The 20,959-nt window shown below is 42.2% G+C and overlaps 1 protein-coding gene across 4 annotated transcripts in view; it reads right to left on the minus strand.

Moving 5' to 3' along the window:
- Positions 1 to 479: 479 nt before the first annotated feature.
- The window catches only part of ATG13 (autophagy related 13), a 23,742-nt gene continuing 3,262 nt past the window's right edge, over positions 480 to 20,959 (minus strand). Inside the window, exons 2-18 of one of the 4 annotated variants that reach the window (XM_009277519.1) lie at positions 19,329 to 19,410; positions 18,409 to 18,489; positions 17,368 to 17,487; positions 16,883 to 16,929; positions 16,185 to 16,325; positions 15,069 to 15,109; positions 14,442 to 14,538; positions 13,981 to 14,079; positions 13,150 to 13,240; positions 10,432 to 10,530; positions 9,204 to 9,314; positions 7,928 to 8,061; positions 6,589 to 6,706; positions 5,797 to 5,874; positions 5,375 to 5,491; positions 4,784 to 4,912; positions 480 to 3,560 (exon numbers count right to left, since the gene is read on the minus strand). In XM_009277519.1, the coding sequence (XP_009275794.1) occupies positions 3,483 to 3,560; positions 4,784 to 4,912; positions 5,375 to 5,491; positions 5,797 to 5,874; positions 6,589 to 6,706; positions 7,928 to 8,061; positions 9,204 to 9,314; positions 10,432 to 10,530; positions 13,150 to 13,240; positions 13,981 to 14,079; positions 14,442 to 14,538; positions 15,069 to 15,109; positions 16,185 to 16,325; positions 16,883 to 16,929; positions 17,368 to 17,487; positions 18,409 to 18,489; positions 19,329 to 19,397 (1,650 nt within the window). In that variant the 5' untranslated portion in view covers positions 19,398 to 19,410 and the 3' untranslated portion in view covers positions 480 to 3,482. The remainder of the gene's footprint in view (positions 3,561 to 4,783; positions 4,913 to 5,374; positions 5,492 to 5,796; positions 5,875 to 6,588; positions 6,707 to 7,927; positions 8,062 to 9,203; positions 9,315 to 10,431; positions 10,531 to 13,149; positions 13,241 to 13,980; positions 14,080 to 14,441; positions 14,539 to 15,068; positions 15,110 to 16,184; positions 16,326 to 16,882; positions 16,930 to 17,367; positions 17,488 to 18,408; positions 18,490 to 19,328; positions 19,411 to 20,959) is intronic. The other 3 variants (XM_009277521.1, XM_009277520.1, XM_009277522.1) reach the window with 3 other exon arrangements.

A 20,959-nucleotide genomic window follows, 5' to 3' on the forward strand; every position in this document is an offset into this window, starting at 1 on the left:
TAGTCTCTTCTAACTCCTCTATCAGATTGAAATATTCCCAATGCTCCTTTTAAGCACGTAGTAGCAACCAAGTACAATGCAAATTCTGCTGGTGTTTTTTTTTCCTTTTCCCACCCCTTTCTTTTGGAGACAAGTCAGTATTGCAGCTGGGGTGGGACATCCAGGTAATTCGGTTTCCCAACTCACTGGGAAGGTCACCAGGGCCAAACACTGTGTGACTGTTCCCCATGCCTGCATTTGGGACCAGCCAGGCACCTGTTCTGTCTCTTCCTCGCTATCCTTCCAGTAAGGTGGTCTCACCTACTCCAACTGTAACGCACCAGTGCATTTTACCCTCTCTGTTGGAGGCAGCAACCCGCTCCATCCTGCAATCACTGACAGGCAGCTCTCTGACTATCTCGTTTCCTGGAGGAGAAAGAGTGAGAGGTTGGGACTGTCCCACACCTGTCAGTACACATGGAGAAAAGCACAAACAGAGTGTTGCTTACGTAAAAGTTTTATTGGAAATTCTTTGAATACTTGAAGTACATTGGAGACTATTTCCAAAACAATACACTTTAAGAGCCTTCACCCAAAGTATCCGTAAATCAGCAGCTACATACATACTGTCCTTAATATAGAATTGAGCAGACAGCTGCTAAAATAAACAGCCTTCATAACACAACCTGTGGCAGGCCACAGCAGCAGCTAGATCTTTCCTGAAGCAGAGCATTTGTGCAGTGGTCAGGGAACTCGGAGCCTAGATGTAGCAACTATGTGTTGAAACTGAGGAATGTCCAGGAAAGAGGCACATAACTCAGCCCTAGAGAATCTCTTTATTGCTATGGCCATCCAGCTCAACACTAGCAGCTTATATAGGCAAATTTCCAGCCTTTTGAAGTAGAAAAGAACGTGCCGCACTGACGTTCTGCCTTATGAGATGTGGGAGCTGTAGCCGTGTTAGGAACTGCATCAACAAATGAGCACACGTATTTGGCTCAGGGGACCTTCTGGACAGGACTAGCAAGAATGGCATGCTTTCTGCCAACTCCATAGCTTGTCGGTGTGAGAAGAGGACAGCAGTAGCACTGGCTAGATGAAGTTCAACCTAGTCTATTCTCCATGAATACAGTGCTTTACCCCATCTCTGCTGCTTTGCAGCCCAGATCGTATCGCTTTCCCAAGCACAGCCTGTACATTAAGAGAAAGGTGACAGCAACTACCTGTCTGTGAGCTGCTTCCTACAACGTGGCAGAGACCAACCTCCTGAGCAGAGGTGAGAGCCAGCTGATCCGTTAATTCCTTGTGTTTCTGCACACTTCTGTGACCCTTTCCGCCTGTTAAACAAGGTGGCTCTGGCTGTGGGGATCAAGTATTTGTTAAAGCCCATGTAACTTAAGCCCTCCTGTGAGCTGTTTATCTTGGAAGCTTTCTTAAATGTTTGTGCAAGGACTAAGCAATTTCTGTGTGAGGTTGCTGAAAAGTTGAATTGATTAAGTAAGCTAAAAAGGTTCTGGTGGGTAGCTTTCCTTCAATAAAGCTCTTTCTTACCTACAATTTTAGAGCTCACATGGCCTCCCACCAAACACATCACTCAACAAAAAAGCTGGTAAAGTTCAAAGCAGTGTTGCTCTGACCTTACAATAAGCTTTATTCTGAACTTGGTTTCTTGCTCTAGCAGTGGCACAGAAATAGTGTTCTAGAGAGGAGGTGGGGTTCCCCTGTCAGCTGCTAGCAATCTCTTTCAATTAAGAATGCAGCTAAGTTGAAGAAGCTGCCGCATTGCACTAACTAGAAGACTGGTTACTCAGCCACTCTAAAGAAATTAAGATGGTTCCTCAGTACTGAAGGAACGCAACCCCACTTCTGGAGAAAGAACAAACGAACGAAAAGAAAAACAGTATTTTAGGACAGTAAGGGGTCTTGCAGTTGCTCTCTCTAGTTACACATGGGAGGAGGAGAGAGAACCACAAGACTACCTACCTTATCTAAGTTTCTGTTTAGTGTCACTGTTTCTCCTCCCATCCTTACCTCAGGCAAAAGACACGCAACAGCCAAATCAACCATAGAGCACTGCCAGCCAGTCACACTATTGATAGCCAGATCATTACAAAAATAAAATTTCAGCTAATCAAAAGCCAGCTGATTAAAAAGTACCATAAGCTCCCAAAAAATGTGCTTCTTTAAAGAAGCTGCCTTCTGAAAGGCTGAAGAACACTGCAAATTCATCCATGCCTATCAGAATACAGCTTTTCACCAAGTCCCTGCCACTCCACTACGCTGATGTGTGCGTTTCATTCTGTCAACGGGCCCTGACTGGATGTAATGGACACACAGTCCCCAAAACAGAGTAGTATATTAGAATAATCAAGTCTGTCTTAGAAAATAAATATCTTGGATATTTTCCTGCAAAGAGAGACCAGTCTCACTGGCCAGGGTTCCATGGCACACTTGCTGTCTGCAGTGATCTAGGGCAGAATGACCCGTGCTACTACATGAAAACAGAACGTCTTTTAAATATAGGTTTCTTTAAAAGCAATAAATATTTCTTGATTCTTAAGATCATCTATTAACCATAAAGCAGGAAGGTTTGCAAGGGTTAGAGGAAAGAATCTTGGACTAAGACTCCTAGTTACATAACCCTAAAGAAACAGGATTCCTAGTATTTACAGTTACAATTCAGAAGCAGAGACTATGAATTCAGCATCATCACAGCTGCTACATGCAGGCTTGCCAACATTCAACACTGGTAAACTCAGCATGGCCGAGTGTCAGTACACTCAGGAAGGAAATGTGGAAAGCGCTTCTGTAGTTTCATTCCTGCTTATCAACCAGCGTAACAGAAGGCCTCACACAAAACAACTGCGTAGAGATCCAGTTCCTTAGAAGCAGGAAAACAAAGGTAACTTGTATTACACAGGTCCCAAAGCTGACGTCTCTCCCTGGGCTCCAGGCACTCACACTGAAGTCAGGATGAAATGCCCTGTTCTGCGGAATGCATGTCCTGGACTTAAAACTGTTGAATCTGCTGAACTCACAGACCCTGGAAATGAGCCAAAGCTTTCTATGCTCTAACAGGATCGGAGACTGTAGGAAGAAGTCTGTTAGCAAGAAGCTCTACCTAGGGAACTTACACCATAGGACCTCTGGAGGAAACATACAGCAACTTCTCACAAAGCCCCTCCACACAGAACAGAGACTGAGGAGAAAATAGGTTTCATACATTGGAGTTTGACTTCCTGTGTCCCTACTGAAGTCTTAAATTCAAAACTGACTGTGAGCAGGAAAAGCAGTCCAGAACTATGCGGTGGTGTAGTTGAGGAAAATCAGCAGATGAGCTGTATCTGCTGTTGAAGAGAGCAATCAAAGACAGCTCACTTGATGGAAGGAACTAGTCAAAGTGAGACAAAAGGCAGAGCAGGGGCAATAGAGATATTTGTTGACGTCATTCTCCAGGATGCCTTGAGGAGGAAGAACTGCTGCAGCAAAACTGGAGAACAGCTTCACTGCAAGGTTTCTACAAAGGCATCAAACTCTTTGACATTTTTCTCGTGGACTGCCAGCTTCTCTGGTAACGAGTCCTGGAAGGGTAAAGAAGGGTGCAAATCAGGGCTCATTCACAGCAGATAAAAGGAAGCTTTAAACACACACTCTAAGGTAAAAGTTCCGAGTCATGCAACCGCTCTCCACTGCTCTGGACTCCCCTTCCCACATGCACAAATCCAGGAGTCCTCTGGCCGCATCCAGCAAGTGACCCTGAGAAGGGCACTCTGCCCAGAGTGTGTTTGTTCTGCAGGAACAGTAGGTGCACTGGGGCCTCGCCTTGTGCAATTCCCGTCACCAGCTGCAGCACAATAACCTGCTCATGTCGCTGCCTTCATCAAGTCACTTGCAGCTCTTAGCCTTTGGTATTCATTTTTCCCCACAGTATGTTACAATGCCTGTGAGCCCAATACAGCACTCACCCAGACATGACTTTCACCAGCCACACCAGGATTTTACCTCTGCTCAGGCTGCAAGATCAGGCCTAGTTTGCCACTAAGTTTGACACATCAGAGGCAGGATTAGTTTTGGAGGTTTCAATGACAGCCATGGCAAGCATGTGGCAGCAGCTTTCAGCTTGAAGATAAACACACCAGTTTCAGAGGCTCAGGTGTGCCACAAACCAATTTGCATTTGTCTGGAACATAATTAGTGAGGGGCCCCCTTTGGGCAGGGTCTCTCTTCTGAAAAGTACAGGACAGACATGGACCTGTTGGAGCAGGTCCAGAGGAGGCCACAAAAATGATCAGAGCGATGGAACACCTCTCCTATGAAGAAAGGCTGAGAGAGTTGGGGTTGTTCAGCCTGGAGAAGAGAAGGTTCTGGGGAGACCTTATTGCAGCCTTTCAATACTTAAAGGGGGCTTATAAGAAAGATGGGGACAGACTTTTTAATAGGGCCTGTAGCGATAGGACAAGGGGTAATGGTTTTAAATTAAAAGAAGGTAGATTCAAACTAGATATAAGGAAGAAATTTTTTACGCTGAGGGTGGTGAAGCACTGGCACAGGTTGCCCAGAGAGGTGGTGGATGCCCCCATCCCTGGAAACATTCAAGGTCAGGTTGGACGGGGCTCTGAGCAACCTGATGTAGTTGAAGATGTCCCTGCCCGTGGCAGGGGGGTTGGACTAGAGGACCTTGAAAGGTTCCTTCCAACCCAAACTGTTCTATGATTCTATGAAGATAAGACTTTTTTCAAACTAGGAATAGGGAGAGCATTATAAAGTACATATTCCCACAAACAGAAATTTCAGGGTTCCATACCAAATCCTCTGCCATGGACTGTGCTCCAATGTCAATGGAGAGGCTGCTGAGTTGAGGGGGGTTCTGAAACTCACGGTAAAACGTCCCCAGGTCCATTGGAAGAATGTCATCTTTTGAAAATGCTGGTTTCTAGAATCAAAGATACTGCTGTTAATTCCCATTCAGAGACATTGGCTTCCCTTTTGCTATAGTCTCAGGTAAAGTCATTACCTGCTATCAGTAAAGATCTTGGCATTACAACTGTTGCTGCAATAATGCAGATTAAATAACTGAAGAACAGCTAAGATCTGTGCTTGCCTGAGCACTTAGAAGAGAGCATTTCCTTAGAATCTGGCTCCTTTAGGCATTAGAGAGGGGACGCCAAGCCCAGGTGTTGGTAGGGAACCGAAAGAGTATTCAATTTGTAGCTGTTGGTTCTGGGTATCAGTGTCTTTGCAGTTTTGGGACTGTCAAGCTTTAGTTTGGAACTGTGAATCATGGGTCTTTTCCACCCCCATTGAAAACTACTCTTACATCATTTGCCATTGTACCAGCACCTGAAGCCCATCTAAGATGCAGCTGTTATGTGAGAGCACTGATGAGGGCACTTACAAAGTCAATCATAACAAAGTCATCATGGGTGTTCCCTGTGCTGCTGCCACTGGAGCCCTCCGAGTGTAAGCTGCCTTGTAGAGGAGATTCAGTTTCTGGGGAGTCAGGAGGATTGACCTGCCCAAGAAATCAAAGGTGGTGAGTACTGATCTTATGATCACGTCTGTCTGTGTACTTTGACAGTGTGGGGGCAGTTAGGAGGTTGGACAATAAACACATGCTACAGCAGGGGCAGCAAACACATACTGTTATTTGCATGTCTAGAGAGCCCAAGACTCAACACCGGAGATTTCTTGAAACAAACAAATCTGAATAACTAGTTCTTTGCTCAAAAAACAAAGTGTATTCAAGGTAGGGAATAGCATGGATGTTGCATAAGGGATGCTGAGAAGGCACATATTATACCTCTGGAAGAGGCTTACCATGGGGTCGTTATCTTCCAGCTCAACATTCTTGGGAGCAAACATGGCAAAAGGAATGTCTAAGTTGGCCATGGTCACCTGAGGAGATTCAGCAAACAGAATTTCACTAAGATGCTCTGCTTACCCAGCACAGAAAAGGATATTGAAAGTCTTTGTCAGGCCTGCTAAAAATTGCCCAAGATCACAGGCAGGAGGCTGACAACCTCATTTAAAAGGCATAAAATAAGGGAGATTGTACTCAGCTGACCTAATGCAGATACATACCCTGAGGTGGGATTGCTTATATACATCTTGTATAATATAGGCAAGGATTAACGAACTGCTACAAATTCACACAATTCTCCTTCATCCATCCAAAAGGCTTAGAACAGCAGACCTAGGAACTGGGCAGATCTCTAAGCTGCCCTAGCTGAGCTTAAATGCTTGCTTACTAGTGATGAACTGGTCTACTGCATGTCCCTTCAAGGAAGGAAGGCTTGCTAGCAGCTTCCCCAGTTTATGAACCTGTGGTAGTTGCAGATCATTGTGAGACCCAAGTGGAGTATCAAGTCTTCCATACCCAAAAAGGGTGTTGGCAAAGTGGGGCAAATTCAGTGGCTGTCACATCCCAAAAGGATTTTATGAAAAACAAGCCTATGACAAGACCTTGTAGGGAAATGCAGCAGGCAGGAATATGCACTCTCAGTCTCCGGGGTTGCCCTGGCATTGGGGTGCTTTTTGCTCCTCTGTGTAGGAACAGATGGGAAAAGCAGGGTATTATGGTGCCCCCTGAGAAGACCTACTGCTAGTTACCTGGTTAATGGGTTTGTTGACAAAAGCTCCCACCTTCCGAATAAAGATGGTCTCCAAAAGGTCATGTGGGGAGCCACACTTCCCTTCGCTGCTGTTTGATACTGTTTCTGTGTCCTCACTGGGGGAGGAAAATAGACTAATTAGTGACTCATAGCACAAACAATATAGACAAATCACATGCTTTACAAGACTCCTTCATTTTTCTGGGTTTACTCCTAGTATTGGAAGAAGGACAACAGAAAATCTCTGTCCTTGTACCACACCTTCCTCCTCAGTCATGAGCACAAAAGGGGAGTGGGACACTTGTGGAATCAGATTTTTGTTTAAAGCTGGACGAAAACTATTTAGTTGAATGAAAAGTTGCTGCCAACTGAAATAGGCTTTTCTTTTTGGAGATGGGTTTTTAACTTCAGAATGTGCACGTTCACAGCAATTCCTGTTCATCACTATTATTTTTTCAGTAATACAGTAGTCGCAGATCTGTCAGGAGGTGAGGGCAAGAACCAGAATTGTATCTGTCACTCGGGTTACAAAGGCAGCAGTCTAATACATCACAACAGCCACTGCCAGTATGATTAATTCACTGCATGGCTATTAGTTATTTCTATGACCTGTTTTTTTTTTTTTTTCTACCACAGGTATTCAGAACTTTAAAACAAAAAAAATAATTGAGTCTTCTGGCAAGAGGACTACTTAGATAGCATACCCAGGAAAGTGCTAGTGCAACTATGATTTTTGGTTTCCTCATAGCAAAATCTCTGCTTAAGATATTTGACTCAACTATGTGACCCCAAGAGAGACTTCACAGGAAATAAATATGGTGACCAAAAACAAAGAAGGATTTAATTAGTTGAGAGGGAGGTGATTTAGGACAGTTTGAAGTTGCATTGTTTCCTTTTAAGTAACTTTGTGCCTAAAGTTTCTTAATAAAATCGTGAACAGATTTGCAGTAACTACAACCTGTTTTGGTAACAATTCACATTAAGTCTCTGGAGAATTGAAGACTCACTTGTGAACTTGCTTCATCTTGTTGTTTTATAATCAAAAACAGTAGGGAGATTAAAAAAAGATAAAATTGATAATAAAGTTAAAGTTGACATAACAGAAGTTGCAAGGATGTTACAGTGACTAGCAGGTGTAAGTAGATGGGCGAGATCATTGTTTGGAGAAAGGCTGGAAAAAAAAGCCCCAATCAGAGAAAGCTGCTAGTTGTTTTTGAGGATGGAAAGACAGTAGTTATGCTACAAACAATAGATAAAAAGGGGAAAACAAAAAGTTTTATCTTAACAGGATTATAAATGGGCTAGCACAAGTGGTGGATCATCTAAAGCCAACCTACCTACTAGAAGGAGTAGCTGCTGAGTAGTGGACTCCATCCAGTGGGGTACATATCCTCTCTTGGTCAGCTTGAGTGCCATGTGCTGGCTGGCTAGGAATCGGGGGAACTCCCCCCTCTTTGCCTGGACCAATCAACTGAGACAGAGAGGAACGGTCAAGTTAGAGATCTCAAATTCAGGTCAACATCACAGTGCAATACAGAGCAGATTCTGTCATATCGGGACTAAGTAGTGGGGTTTTTGGCATATGGCCAGGCTCTAGCCCCCATGAGGCTGAGAGAGGCATCAAGTAGAAGGTGATCACCACAATACAAACTTTTTTATTCCTTTCCTACTCCAATCCTCTCCACTTCAGGCCTGTTCTACACTGCAGAGCTCTCTGGCTATAGGTCCTCTGCTTCAAGTGGGGGGGGGGGGGGGGGGGGGGGGGGGGAGGGGCGGGAAATCACATCCTCTTGCTATGACCTCATTGCTCTCTACAGCTTCCTGAGGAAGGGAAGCAGAGAGGGAGGTGCTGATCTCTTCTCCTGGTGTCCAGTGATGGGACATGTAGGAATGGTTCAAAGCTGTGCCACGGGAGGCTTAGAATGGACGTTAGGAAGCATTTCTTTACCGAGAGGGTGGTCAAACGCTGGAACAGGTTTCCTAGAGAGGTGTCAATGGCCCAAGCCTGTCAGTGTTTAAGAGGCATTTGGACCAATGCCCTTAACAACATGCTTTAACTTGGTCAGCCCTGAACTGGTCAGGCAGTTGGACTAGATGATCATTGTAGGCACCTTCCAACTGAAATACTCTATTCTATTCTACCATCACTGTGTCAGCAGAACTCTGGTGTAGCAGCAACATCACAGGCAGAAAAAGACTTCTGTCAACTTTGCTTATTTGTCTGATGAATGGATGCAAATATGCCAATATGGACTGTCAGTGTATCCTATATCTAGGCTACAATGCTGTGCTTGGACAGCTACAGGGGCAGCAGCTCTGTAAGACAGCCAAAGTTTGGAATCAGTAACATGCTGGTGCAACCAAACAGGTCTGCTGCCTGCTCTCTTGGTGTAGTTTTTCCACATGATCCCTACTGCAGTAGAGTCAGGGGTGCTGAGGAGCCAATTCCCAGCTCCCATGCAAATTGTGCTTTCTCTATATTTACCTCACATTCTTTTCATTCCTGACAGACAGGATACCAATGCATGCACTAGTTTCAAGGCCTCTCTCAGATGTACAAGTGACACAAATGGTTGCAATACCGGTTATGTTTGTTCTACCCTCTACAGGTACCTGGTGAGGGTGTGCAGCATTCAAGCCACCAGCAAAGAGTATGGGATACCCCATGTCAGCTGATCCAACTCCCAGGGCAGCAGGCTGATAGGAAAGACGAGAGCTGGAAAGCTAAGAAAGAAGAGAAAAAACAAGAAGGGCAAAGGGAGAGGAGAGAGGAAGGGGAAGGGGAATGCCCCACAGTCTGAATAATCATCAGTCACTGAAGAAGGAACAGGAAAAGTCAGAGGCACAGCACAGCATTTCAGGCTGGCAGAAGGATGACAGATTTTCATTGGAATCAATAATGAAGGTTATTACTCTAAAAAGTTCTTATTGCAGGGGACTAAGTCTGGGCCTTGACAAGAAAACAAGACTGGTTTTCTACGCACATAGGAGGAGGCTGTGCAAGGTATAACCGATATCCAGTCACAGGGAAGCTCTGCTCTACAGGCCTGTTTCGCATACTGGAAAAAGCATGAAGGTGATCGTCAACTTACTAAAGAGCTAATATTTAATATTTTTTCCCCAAAACAACTGCATTATCAACTGTTTGAACCCATTCCCATTGTACATTGAAAGAGCTGATCTTCAAGGCCTGATCAATAGCTTCAGCCAAAGAATACAGAGTCCCATAAATGTGCTAGGTAAAGAGAATTGGGAAGCTAACCCTTGTGAGATTGCTTTAGGAATGAAGTGCTGGAAGCAGTGAAACCCAGGAGAAGTTCCTTACACGCCCCAGGCAGAAATCTAGCTGGTCAGATTAAATAAAACTTTCCTGTTTTAGCTTGCTTGACCTCAAGAAGAACGCTTCTTTCAGAGCTCTGTGTGTGATACTCCAGCAGCGCCAACACTGACATCATTTACAGGGGTCTGAATGATGAACAGCACTTTTACTCACATGAGGCTAGTTAAGCTGTATGGAGCACTAATGACCCTGTAGGTTCTAGGGACACTGACTGTTACGAGAAAACTCTCAGCACTGTGCCTTACTACTTGTGCATTTCACTAACAATCCTTGCAACAGCTGTTGTTTATTTAGGGGTGCTTGTCCTGTCTTTGGGAGACCTTCATCTGCAAAGGCATTTAAGCAGCCAGTCTCAATAATGTGTCTGGCTCATTTTGGGTTCACCAGCCTTTCCCATGCACAACAAACATTCCACATTGTCAAATTTGTACTTTCCTGTCTTTGTTCTGTCATGCCAGAACTGTATCTGGCCATGTATAGCATATTCTATTGACAACTCACTTGATGTGAAAAGGCCAGTCCCATCACTGGGACCTTCAAGGTGTCCGTCACCACAGGAGGAGGGGTCTGAAAATGTGCCTTTGTGACAGTAAAAACACACTGTGCACAGACACAGACACACAGAGGAAACAAGGAAAAGAGAGAGAGAGAGAGAAGAGGGGGGGGGAGAGAGAGAAAAGGACTTCAGAGAAGAACTATAAAGAGTTGGATGAACTGAATGCTACTGAAGAGGTTTTGGCTGCAGCAGCCACACCTACACATAGAGCAGAAGTCTCAGTATTGCCAGAAGCACATTCATTTTGTAAAGAACTGTTTTCCAATCTCAGTGAACCACTCAACACAGGTAATGTTTTAGACTCCAGTGAACGCTGACAGAAAGTAACTGCCAGAGACTCTGTTCCACAGCTAATTAGAATTGGTACCAGCCAATTAGCAAGAAGAAGGCTGAGCGGATGCCAGAAAAAGCCAAGAGTAATTTTTTTTTTTTTTGAATGTACAAATTACATGTATTTCAATACTCTCCATCCATCCATACTCCTAATCTTCCAGCATTCTGAGGGATCATATCTTGGCAGGTCTGTGCTGCACCCTTAGAATAAAGGGAACCCAGACTAAGATGCAATTCAAACGCACTGATGTGAAGAGAGAACTCTGTCAACAGGAGTGATGCTCCAGAAGTAAACACTGCCTCACAGAGGGTACTAATGCAAAAAGGGCAATCCAAACCTGGTTCAGTCCCATACCTCCTCTCAGTCATTTTCCTACCAACAGTTTTCAGTTTTAGGAAAGCTTCATTCCTGGGTATTCCCCGTGGCCAGACCTCCTCCTGAATTTTGAGCTTATCCACAACACACACAGACATGCTATGCAAGCTCACAGGGAAAAGGTAACACCTATTCCCTTATATCATGTAGGTTAGGCCTCATTTCTACTGGGAAGGCAGGCAGAGATTTGGACAATTTGCCTAAACATCCACACAGTTACCAGTATTTTCCTACACATTAAGTTGTATATAGAAAGCTGGAGAAAGAAATTAACTTTTTTTTCCCCCCTTCTAATTTACCTTAGAGACCACTCTGCCAAGACAGCCTTACAATTCTAACTGTGGTAACAAAGACTGGCAGTTGCTTTATAAATAAGTGCACAGCATATGGCAACTATGGGCCACAGGAAAAGCAAGAATGTAGGCTCATACTTAATGTGAATCCTCAAGGTTCATCTGGTTTCATAAAGCTTTTCCCTTCAGTGACAGCAAAGCTTCATGTCCCCTGGGGAAATGTCAACTTCAATGTATTTACATACACTATTACTGTTAAGTAACACTGGCATGAGCAAGCCAGTGGAAATTTCCTTATGAAACCTTTTGCATTTAACCCATTTTGTGAAAAGGCAGGACACAACTCGGCCACTAACTCATCTCCTGAGTTGTGTATCGCAGAATAAGAAAAGCTTTATTCCATCAGACTTACCATGAGTGCTAGCTGATTAGTTCAACGTTGCCTGATGCCCTGTCACCCAAAATCCACTTGGCACAAAAATGCTTCCAAAGAAAAGCTCATTTCTAGCTCATTCATACAGTAGAATACATTCTGCTAAACCAGTCATACCAATTCCTCTGAAGCAGTAGAAAGACTCATAGCAAATTCTTTCCGTTTGGAACAGCATTCCAATTACACTTCATTCTATGTTTCACATCGACAGCAAAAGAGATTTGGAGTCTTCAGATTGTCTTTAAAGATCAGTAGAGCCATCTGCTTGGCTGGACAACAAGGCAGGACATTCCTGAATATTTAAAGCTATAGGACAACTGCAAATCTGGCCAAGTCTTCAAAATACAGAATTGTGGAGTCAGATATATAAGGACAGTAAAAGAAGGAGGAATTGGAGTTTCTGTTTTCTGATATTCAGAAGGAAACCATTATCTTTTTTTTTAAATTGAAACTTAAATGAAATTTGCATGGGTAGGTGGAAGTACAGAATATTAAGTCCCTAGTTCAATATTATGACCCAGTTTGTTTGCCGATACCTATTCCTGCTGCCCCAACTAGTTTTAGATGGTCCAACAAATACGGCTTTTGTCTTTTTCCTGCTTTTCCATTCTGCAATGCAGAAAACATCACTGTGCTATAAGCATTTTCCTGATACTTCAGGAAAATGTCAGTCTGTTACCTCTACTTACGCTGCCTGGCATCAATCTCTTGAATTCCTCTCCTTGCAGTATCGGTATGTGAATGTATAAATACACTGCTATCCTCTTCAAGCACATCTCAGCCCAGCTACAGGAGTAGGTTCTTTTAATCTTCAATGCAGAAAACATGACTGTGCTATAAGCATTTTCCTGATACTTCAGGAAAATGTCAGTCTGTTACCTCTACTTACGCTGCCTGGCATCAATCTCTTGAATTCCTCTCCTTGCAGTATCGGTATGTGAATGTATAAATACACTGCTATCCTCTTCAAGCACATCTCAGCCCAGCTACAGGAGTAGGTTCTTTTAATCTTTCTCAGTAATTCAGTCTTTCTAGTCCCCTAGCATTTTGTTGAAATTAGTATCTAACTAGGTTTTACTCAGAGTGTAACGATATAAATAACCCACACATTAAAATTTAATTAGCAGCAGGAAGCTGCCTGTTTGCACAGTAGTTGATGTAGGAGTACGCACACTACTCTAACAGTGATTGTTCTATCTAGGAGTAAAAAGAGCCCAGTTTCTCTTACCTGAGATGGAGGAGAGGTGGAAAAAGATGTGGTACACACTTCTTGGGAATCTTCTACTGAGGGGTATACTGCACCATTGTCCTCACCAGCTCTAAAGCAGCAAGAAAAGAAAAGCTTTCTAACTGGAAATACTCCTTAAAAAAACAAATAGTAAACCACACTGGGACAAACACTGCAGGGAGGTTGAGAGTATTTGGGTGGAGTTGAAAGAAGAATTATGAATGGCTTTCATCTACTTGGCAGAACTGAAGAAAACACAGTATGAAAACTTTAATTTTCCCCAGGCGCTCCTCTTCTAGCCCCTAACAGAAACACTTCCCTCTGCTTTTTGAACTAAAGGTTTTGTTATACCAGCTAATGCTACTGGCTTTGGTGCTTACAGAACCATTGTCAAACAATACCACTGGTCCCAATCTGAGTGCCCTCACATGCATTTTAGAGAAGACAAACCTCTCATCTACAAAGAGAAATTAAACTCGTCTCTTTCGCCAAAGGAAATATCTGGAGATGCATGCCTCTGGACACGTAGTTCTACAGCAGGATTAACTGTTACACTTTCAAATTCCCAACGGCAGCCAAGGTTAAACATCCTTTGTGTCCAAGTGCTTCTGTAAGGAATTTGGGAAAATACTGGGGCTTGCTGCACTCAGTCTTCTAGATGTGAGGAGAAAAATGTCACTCTTCCTCATATGCTTAACCGTGTCAATATGATTGACACTAATCCTCCAGTCTCCCTTCCCATGCAGTCAGCAAATAGTGGAAAAGGCTCTGTATTTGGGCATAATTGATGCCTTCACCATGGCCCATGACTTCAACTCAGTATTTCCTCACCTGTAATTGCAGGGATGCATGGGTGAAGAGCTGGGATAGGGACGGTCCACAAAGTGATCAATGATAATCCCCATGATAGGAGGGGTCCTCTCAAACTGCCTGCAAGGCAACAAGCAATGGTGTTATTGGCTTTTTCTCTCTACTCTCATCCCAATTCATGGCGCCCTCACAGAAAACCCTTGTGTCTGTTAATGGGACCAGAGCATCTTTACAGTTCAGCCCTGCAACTCCAAGCACGCATCAACAATTTGGAGCTCTAGAGTCTGGCTCAGGGCTACCCAAATACTCCCCTTGCTGCAAGACTTAAGCATGAGAGACAGTATTTTCCATGAAGGAGAATCTCAGCAGGAAAGGATAAGCAGAAGGGAAAGATTTAGGGGCTCATAATATGAGGGGTTTAATAGTTAGGTTTAATAGTACGTTACTGTAAAACAGTTTCTGGCATGATCACATTTTCTCACCTGGTTGACATGAAAGCGAGGTTGATTCTGTAGGCACAAGACAAAGTGATGGTTCCCACTGGGGTACCCACTGTTCCAACACGGACTGTCTGGAAACCTGTAAGGTTAAGGAACAATTATCAGTTTCACTGATTATTTATGTTCCATACTTTTCTATTCTGAGGTTACATTATCTTATTTCTATAGTGTTTCCATTATACCTTGCAATCTGAACTCCAAAGACACACATAGAACCCATAACAAAACAGCAACACTAGGTTGCCTTGCTTGTAGGTTTCATCTACAAGACTTCTGATGTTGCTCCCTATCTTGGTCTAAAATACTGCTCTGAAGTGCTTCTTGTTCCTGAGTACATCATGATCTCCTTTACCAGTCCTGCCCCTTATCAACACACTTCCATATTCTTATTTCAGTGCCGGATCACTAGAGTCAAAATGGCAATCACCCTAGATTTTGTCAAAGTACCACCATTATACCTGTCACCTTATGACACAATGGCAGATCCAGATAAAAAGTGTATGTAAACCTCAGACTTAACTTTCCTTATGGCACTTAGGAATAGTAATAAATGGCTAGCCAGTGTGGAAAACAGTTCTGCTCTAGTTTGTGTGTGTTGCCTAATCATACCTTCTCCCAAGCCACTCAGTTGCACTTCACCAAAATATATCCTGCAGGAAAAGGAAAAAGAAAAGGTTTAAAGTCCATTAGGGACATAATGCTATACATATCCTTATTGCTTATTTAATTTTATGAGTTGAAAGACTGGAACTACTTTTCCTCTTTAGAAAAAAAAAAACAAAAGAAGCGGCTAGAATGCCCATCTCAAAAAACCTTCCAGCTACTTCAGAGGAAGACATGTCACATAAAAAGGAAGAGAAAACGATAGTCTAATCAGAAATTTCTCTTTAAGTTTTTTAAGCCTCTGTGACAAATCTACAGTTCAGAGCAAAAATATGAAGCGATGTAAACTTCACGGACAGGTCTGAGTCTAAAAGCTGATACTCATCACACAACATAAAGATTAACTGTGCTGTAAAGAGACCTGCTCTTAAGTATATGCCAAACCAGCAATGGAGGCAAAAATGAAGAAATGGCTGCGATTTCTTTTTAAGTTCTCAGCTGTGCAAATGATAACAAACGTGAGATTTAGAATAATCTAAATTAGCTGTGCAAACATGTCAAAGACTTTTCTCAAAGCCAAAAACAAAGACTGGAAGGTGATAACCATGAACCACAAGCCAGTCAGATCTCACAGGCTAAACAGAGTTGAACTCAGTATTGGGATGAGTAAACTGCAAGAGCTACAGGAAGTGGAGCTGAGGTTGCATCTTTAAAATGGAATAGCAGGAGAGAGTCTGAATCTATACTGCAAAAGCATGCATTGCAGTTATGTGCAACGTAGACAGGCATTTATCAAATACAGGCCAGACACTGAACAACTGGAAGCTAATAAGCAATTTAACCAGTGCTTGCATGTAGAATTTTTGTACTCTTCTCAACATGGTAGGCAAACAACAATACTTCACAGCCTGTGCTTAGTTTTTCTTTCAATGGCTCAGATGGAGGTTATATGGTAATATATAGCCCAAAGTTCTCTTCTGTCACTGATCGGTAGTAGTTAAAATCCAAATAACTTGAATTTATTATCACTCATCCCTTTTTACCACATTTGCAGCTGCACTGTGCAAGTCTAGAGTATCTGCTGTTTGCACTTCAAATGGGGAATTTCATATTCTGCTTTACCTGTACAGTATTACATATTCATGGCCTTGTTTCCTTGACTGTCTGTAGGCTGGAGTTACCCTGGTTATAGCAAGCAAAGACTTCAGCAGTAGAGACAGCCTGTTGTATACAGTGTATGAAACTTTGATTTCTTTGTCACACCTACAGAACTCAAAGGAAAAAATTAGTCCTTTGTTCCCAACTAAGTTGTTTGTTTTTTTTTTTTATTTTTACTTTTTAAAATCAAAATGAGTCTGGGCCAATTGTTTAATGTCAGTTTTATTGCCAAAATGATAAAATAAAGCCTCAGTGTGGGTACCTGTTATTGACCAACCAGCTAAGAGTCCTACTTCAATCTAGTCACCTGTTGTAGAATTAATTGCTGAAAAATGCCATGCAGCCTTCTACTAGACAGAAACATCTTTTCAGTATTAAAAACATTTGTCGTTACTGAGTATATGAATTCTTGTATCTGAGGAAGCATAGTATTGTAATGGAAGAATGAAAAAGGAATAAAATCACTAGTTTATTTTCTTGACATCAATATTAAACAGTTTGACTGCTGCACTAGACAAAGAGGGGACTTCCCTCTGAAGTGTCCCAGGCCACACAGCCAATATGTGCTCATTCATCACCATGGATTGTGCTGCTTCCCCATTTCATCAGCTAAAGCAAACAAACACACACACACACAAAGAAAGTGTGAAGAATGCACTTACTTTTCATTCATTTCTAGACACCAAATTTCCAGCTCCATGGAGTCCCCCTGGATCAGAGAAAGGATGGCAAACAAAGGCTCATTTCAGAACACAAACCTTTTCACATCTCATTAATGATCAGCAACTGCCACACCTCTCAATGAAGATGTTTCTCCTGGCTCCCACTTTCTTGTAATGCAATAATAGAAAAAGGTGCACTAGAAGTCTCACTGCACAATTAGATCACTTGAGGGAATACCTTCCTCAGAATGGCTAAGCTCTTCATTATCTAAGAAACTAAATTTTGCTGCTCTATCATTTGTGTTTGGCCTCAGATATTTGCAGTGAATTGCTTCTGTTAAACAATACATTTCTTTTCATTGGCATACTACCTAACTTCATAAACAAAGATATTTTCACATTGTCTTGGACTAAAGGGCAGGAGCTCTGGTAGGTGACTTAAGATTCAAGTAAAAAAATGGCATCTATTTCGACTCAATTCTCACCTCTGAGGTTTTGAGAGAAATCTCCACGCACATAGACCGTCCAACAGCAGGTAGTTGTCCTGCCAGGGCTTTCTTTGCTTCATGAGTAACCTCTGGTATATCTTTGATTGCCAAGTTGAACTGCAGAATGAAAGAGATGATTTAATTTTTTTATTTCTTTGAAAAACTGCCTAGTGGTACACTGCAGACAGACTCACAGACCCATATAGAATCACAGAATCATTTAGGTTAGAAGAGACCTTTAAGATCATCAAATCCAACCATTAACCTAGCCCTGCCAAGTCCACCACTAAACCATGTCCCTAAGCGCCACATCTACACGTCTTTTAAATCCCTCCAGGGATGGTGACTCAACCACTTCCCGGGGCAGCCTGTTCCGATGCTTGACAACCCTTTCGGTGAAGAAATTTTCCCTAATATCCAATCTAAACCTCCCCTGGCACAACTTGAGGTCATTTCCTCTTCTCCTATCACTAGGTCAGTGTCCACTGAAGTATTTATGAAACAAAAAATTCCCAGATGGACTCAGGCTTTCCATATTTGCAAACATTTCCTTGGCTGCTAATTCAAATGTTTTTCTTGATCTTGCCACAAAAATCACGTTTCTTTTCCCTCACTTGAGTTCTATCTTCACCCACAGAGTATCTTGAGTCTCTTCAATTTTAATAAAGCCCACTACAAAGTCCTGAATTGCAGAGTTGCAAATTTCTGACAGAAAAGAACTCATCACCCCACCCCAGCAGATCTTGGAAATGTGCCTTAGCTGGCAGGAGTTGCTGAGAGGTATCATTTATCTCTCCTCTAATCAGCCTTTAAGAGCCCAGAGGAACATGTTGTATGTGAACAATAACAACAACAAAAAAAACCCCACCACACACCATCAATGAACATAATTGAATATAGTAGTTATTTTATGAATAGTTATTATAGTCTGCACAAGACTGTAACAATGACGTGTTCTCAACACAGGCGCGCGTGCACACACACACACACACAAAATCTCCAACAGTTATGGAGTTGCTTTAAAAAACATGACTTCACCCAGTCAGAGCCTGTTGGGGAGGATGATGATCGGGTACAGATTTTCTCTCCAAGTCGGGCCTGGACAATTACTTGTACCGTCTGGAACAGAAAGGAAAAGATACACACTCATGTTCTGAGCTCAGCAGAACCCTCAGTTCAGAACCTGAGCTAGACAAATTCCAAGTAAAAAAAAAAAAAAAAGAGCTGACCAGGATGTAAAGAAGTAGAGTTTGCTATGCTAATCTTCAGGTCTAATCAATTTAAGTTATTACATGTAACAGGTAAATGTATTTCAGAGAGAAAATCGTTTTAAGCTGACCTTTCTCTGTAATAACATGAAGTGACTAAGTCAATTTTGTGATCAGGAGTTGCACAGTTTTCGGTAATACTGAAATGAAATTTACAACTATATCCTGAACCTTGGACACAAACGGAAGTCAATTCAATCTGTACATTTATAACATAGCCATTGTCAGAGTATCTACTTGCATCTATGTACCAAGTGAGGCCAAATTTTACAAATATGTATCAACATAACTCAAAAGAACATTCTGGTATTATTGCTTTTGGATGCAATATAAAAATTTAGATAGGCTGAAATGAAAGAGTGGAATCCAACAGAAGATACTACCTAACAGCTGGATGGTTACATGTGTTGATAGGAGCCCGAAGCTGACAGAGGTATGAAGCACCTGTAACTGATTCTACAGCAGGACACTTCTCGGGGAAGGAAGAGAATTTGAAGGTAGAAAAAGGGGAAAAGATGTTTTTCTAGTTCTTCTCAGGAATCTCCTAAATTTAACATCAGCTTTTCTTGCTTTGGTCTTTAGCAAAAACAAAAAAAACCCCAAACCCCAACCTTGTTACTCTAGCCACAGCAAGTATGGCTTTTCTTAAACAAGAAAGAAGAGGCATTTGCCCACAAGAGAAAAAGTTACCTTTAAAGCAAAAAATTTGATGAACTTGTCCAGGTCCTTCCTGTCCTGGGAACTGAGATCAGTGTCCATTGCATATGGCAATCTGAAATATAGCACAGGCATGGGAATGAAGTCTTCCTTCAGCTTTCTGTTTGGATTTCAAGATTTCAAAATATTTTGCCATTAGAGGCTAACTCAAAAGAAATGATAAGCACCAAAGGCCTTCTGCCGGTCAAAATCCTAACACGCTAAGAACTTTGGGGGGTAGGTGTGAGGTATAAATGCGCATGAATAGTTTATCTGGTCAGTGCAAAAGATACTAGAAAAGAAACAACAAGGGGGGCTCACAATTAAAACTGGGTACAAGTTCTCCAATCTTGCTAGCTTAATTAAAAAAAAACAAAACAAAAAAACCCCCAAAACACCCCAACACCACACTGGATTCTATACCAAGCTATCCATCAGACATGGCAGTCTCTACTTCAGAAATAATATATCTTCAGTTATCAGCACTGGTCAAAACCAAGCCAAATCGTTTTCTTGAGTCTGAAATTCTAAAAACAGTATTCCAGTGGTATTTCAGCAGATATTGAAGTCTATATAATAAACTACTGCTGGAACGGGCTACACTGCTTCTTTACTTCCAACAGATAGTACTTGCAGTAGAGCTGTACAGCTACAGATTTACCTACAACCAACTGAAAAGTACATTTTTGCCAAGGGATAGACCAAAATTCTCTGTTCACTTCTCTTGAAAGCTCTGACAACAAATATTTAGCTCCCACATTCACACTGCCTTGTTTTTCAAAATACGATTGTTTCTAGCAATACCATGAACTTGCACAGTGCCTGAAGCGAGGCAGGCCAAGGCACTAGTCAGATTTCTGCCACCATCGTGTCACATGGTCTGGGATAAATCATGATTTTTCTGTCTCTCAGTTTCTTCATGTGTAAGTTAATAATCATATAGAGACCATGGGGAGGAATGCCTTAATTAGCAGCATTAACTGTACTTTTGCTCATAAGCCTTCAAAGTATTAATTCACTCTTAATTCCTGTTGTTGTTTTTGTTTTGAGACAGCTAATCAGCCTGAAGCAGCTTGTCAAACATCACGTATTTATGGAACGTGCTGCTCATCACAGAAACGTTGGCGGTCTAAGGTCAGTGAGCACTAGCAGCTGCCGTGCACAAGGTTACTCTACTCAGGGTTCAATCTTTAAGCAAAGACTGAACTTGCAGCAAGGTATGCTGTTTATACAAATTAAAGCTTAGCAGGACGAAGTGGCTAATAGTCCTGTTCACACAGAAAATATCGTATACTCTTTAATGACTACGCACATGCAGAACTTCTATTTAAAATATCTCACTTAATAGCAGTAAATGCCTATTTTAAGTAATGCTTTAGGAGCATCATCCAAGAAGGTCTGCTAGATAAGAGTACTGCAATTTACAGAGCATTTTATAGAGAAGAGTCCTGCTTTCTGAATGACTCGATAAAAAGAAAGCTGGACATCTAATATGGTTGAAAGTTCCTAGGCTACATTCATACTGCATCTCCTAGCGCGGTACGGTTCTCATTACAAATCATAATTTAATATGAGAACTAACAATACAAATGATTCAACATTAGATGCATTATCAAATTATCCTT

Source organism: Aptenodytes forsteri, unplaced genomic scaffold (genome assembly GCF_000699145.1).
Source record: "Aptenodytes forsteri isolate BGI_AS27 unplaced genomic scaffold, ASM69914v1 Scaffold146, whole genome shotgun sequence".
Lineage (NCBI taxonomy): Eukaryota > Metazoa > Chordata > Aves > Sphenisciformes > Spheniscidae > Aptenodytes > Aptenodytes forsteri.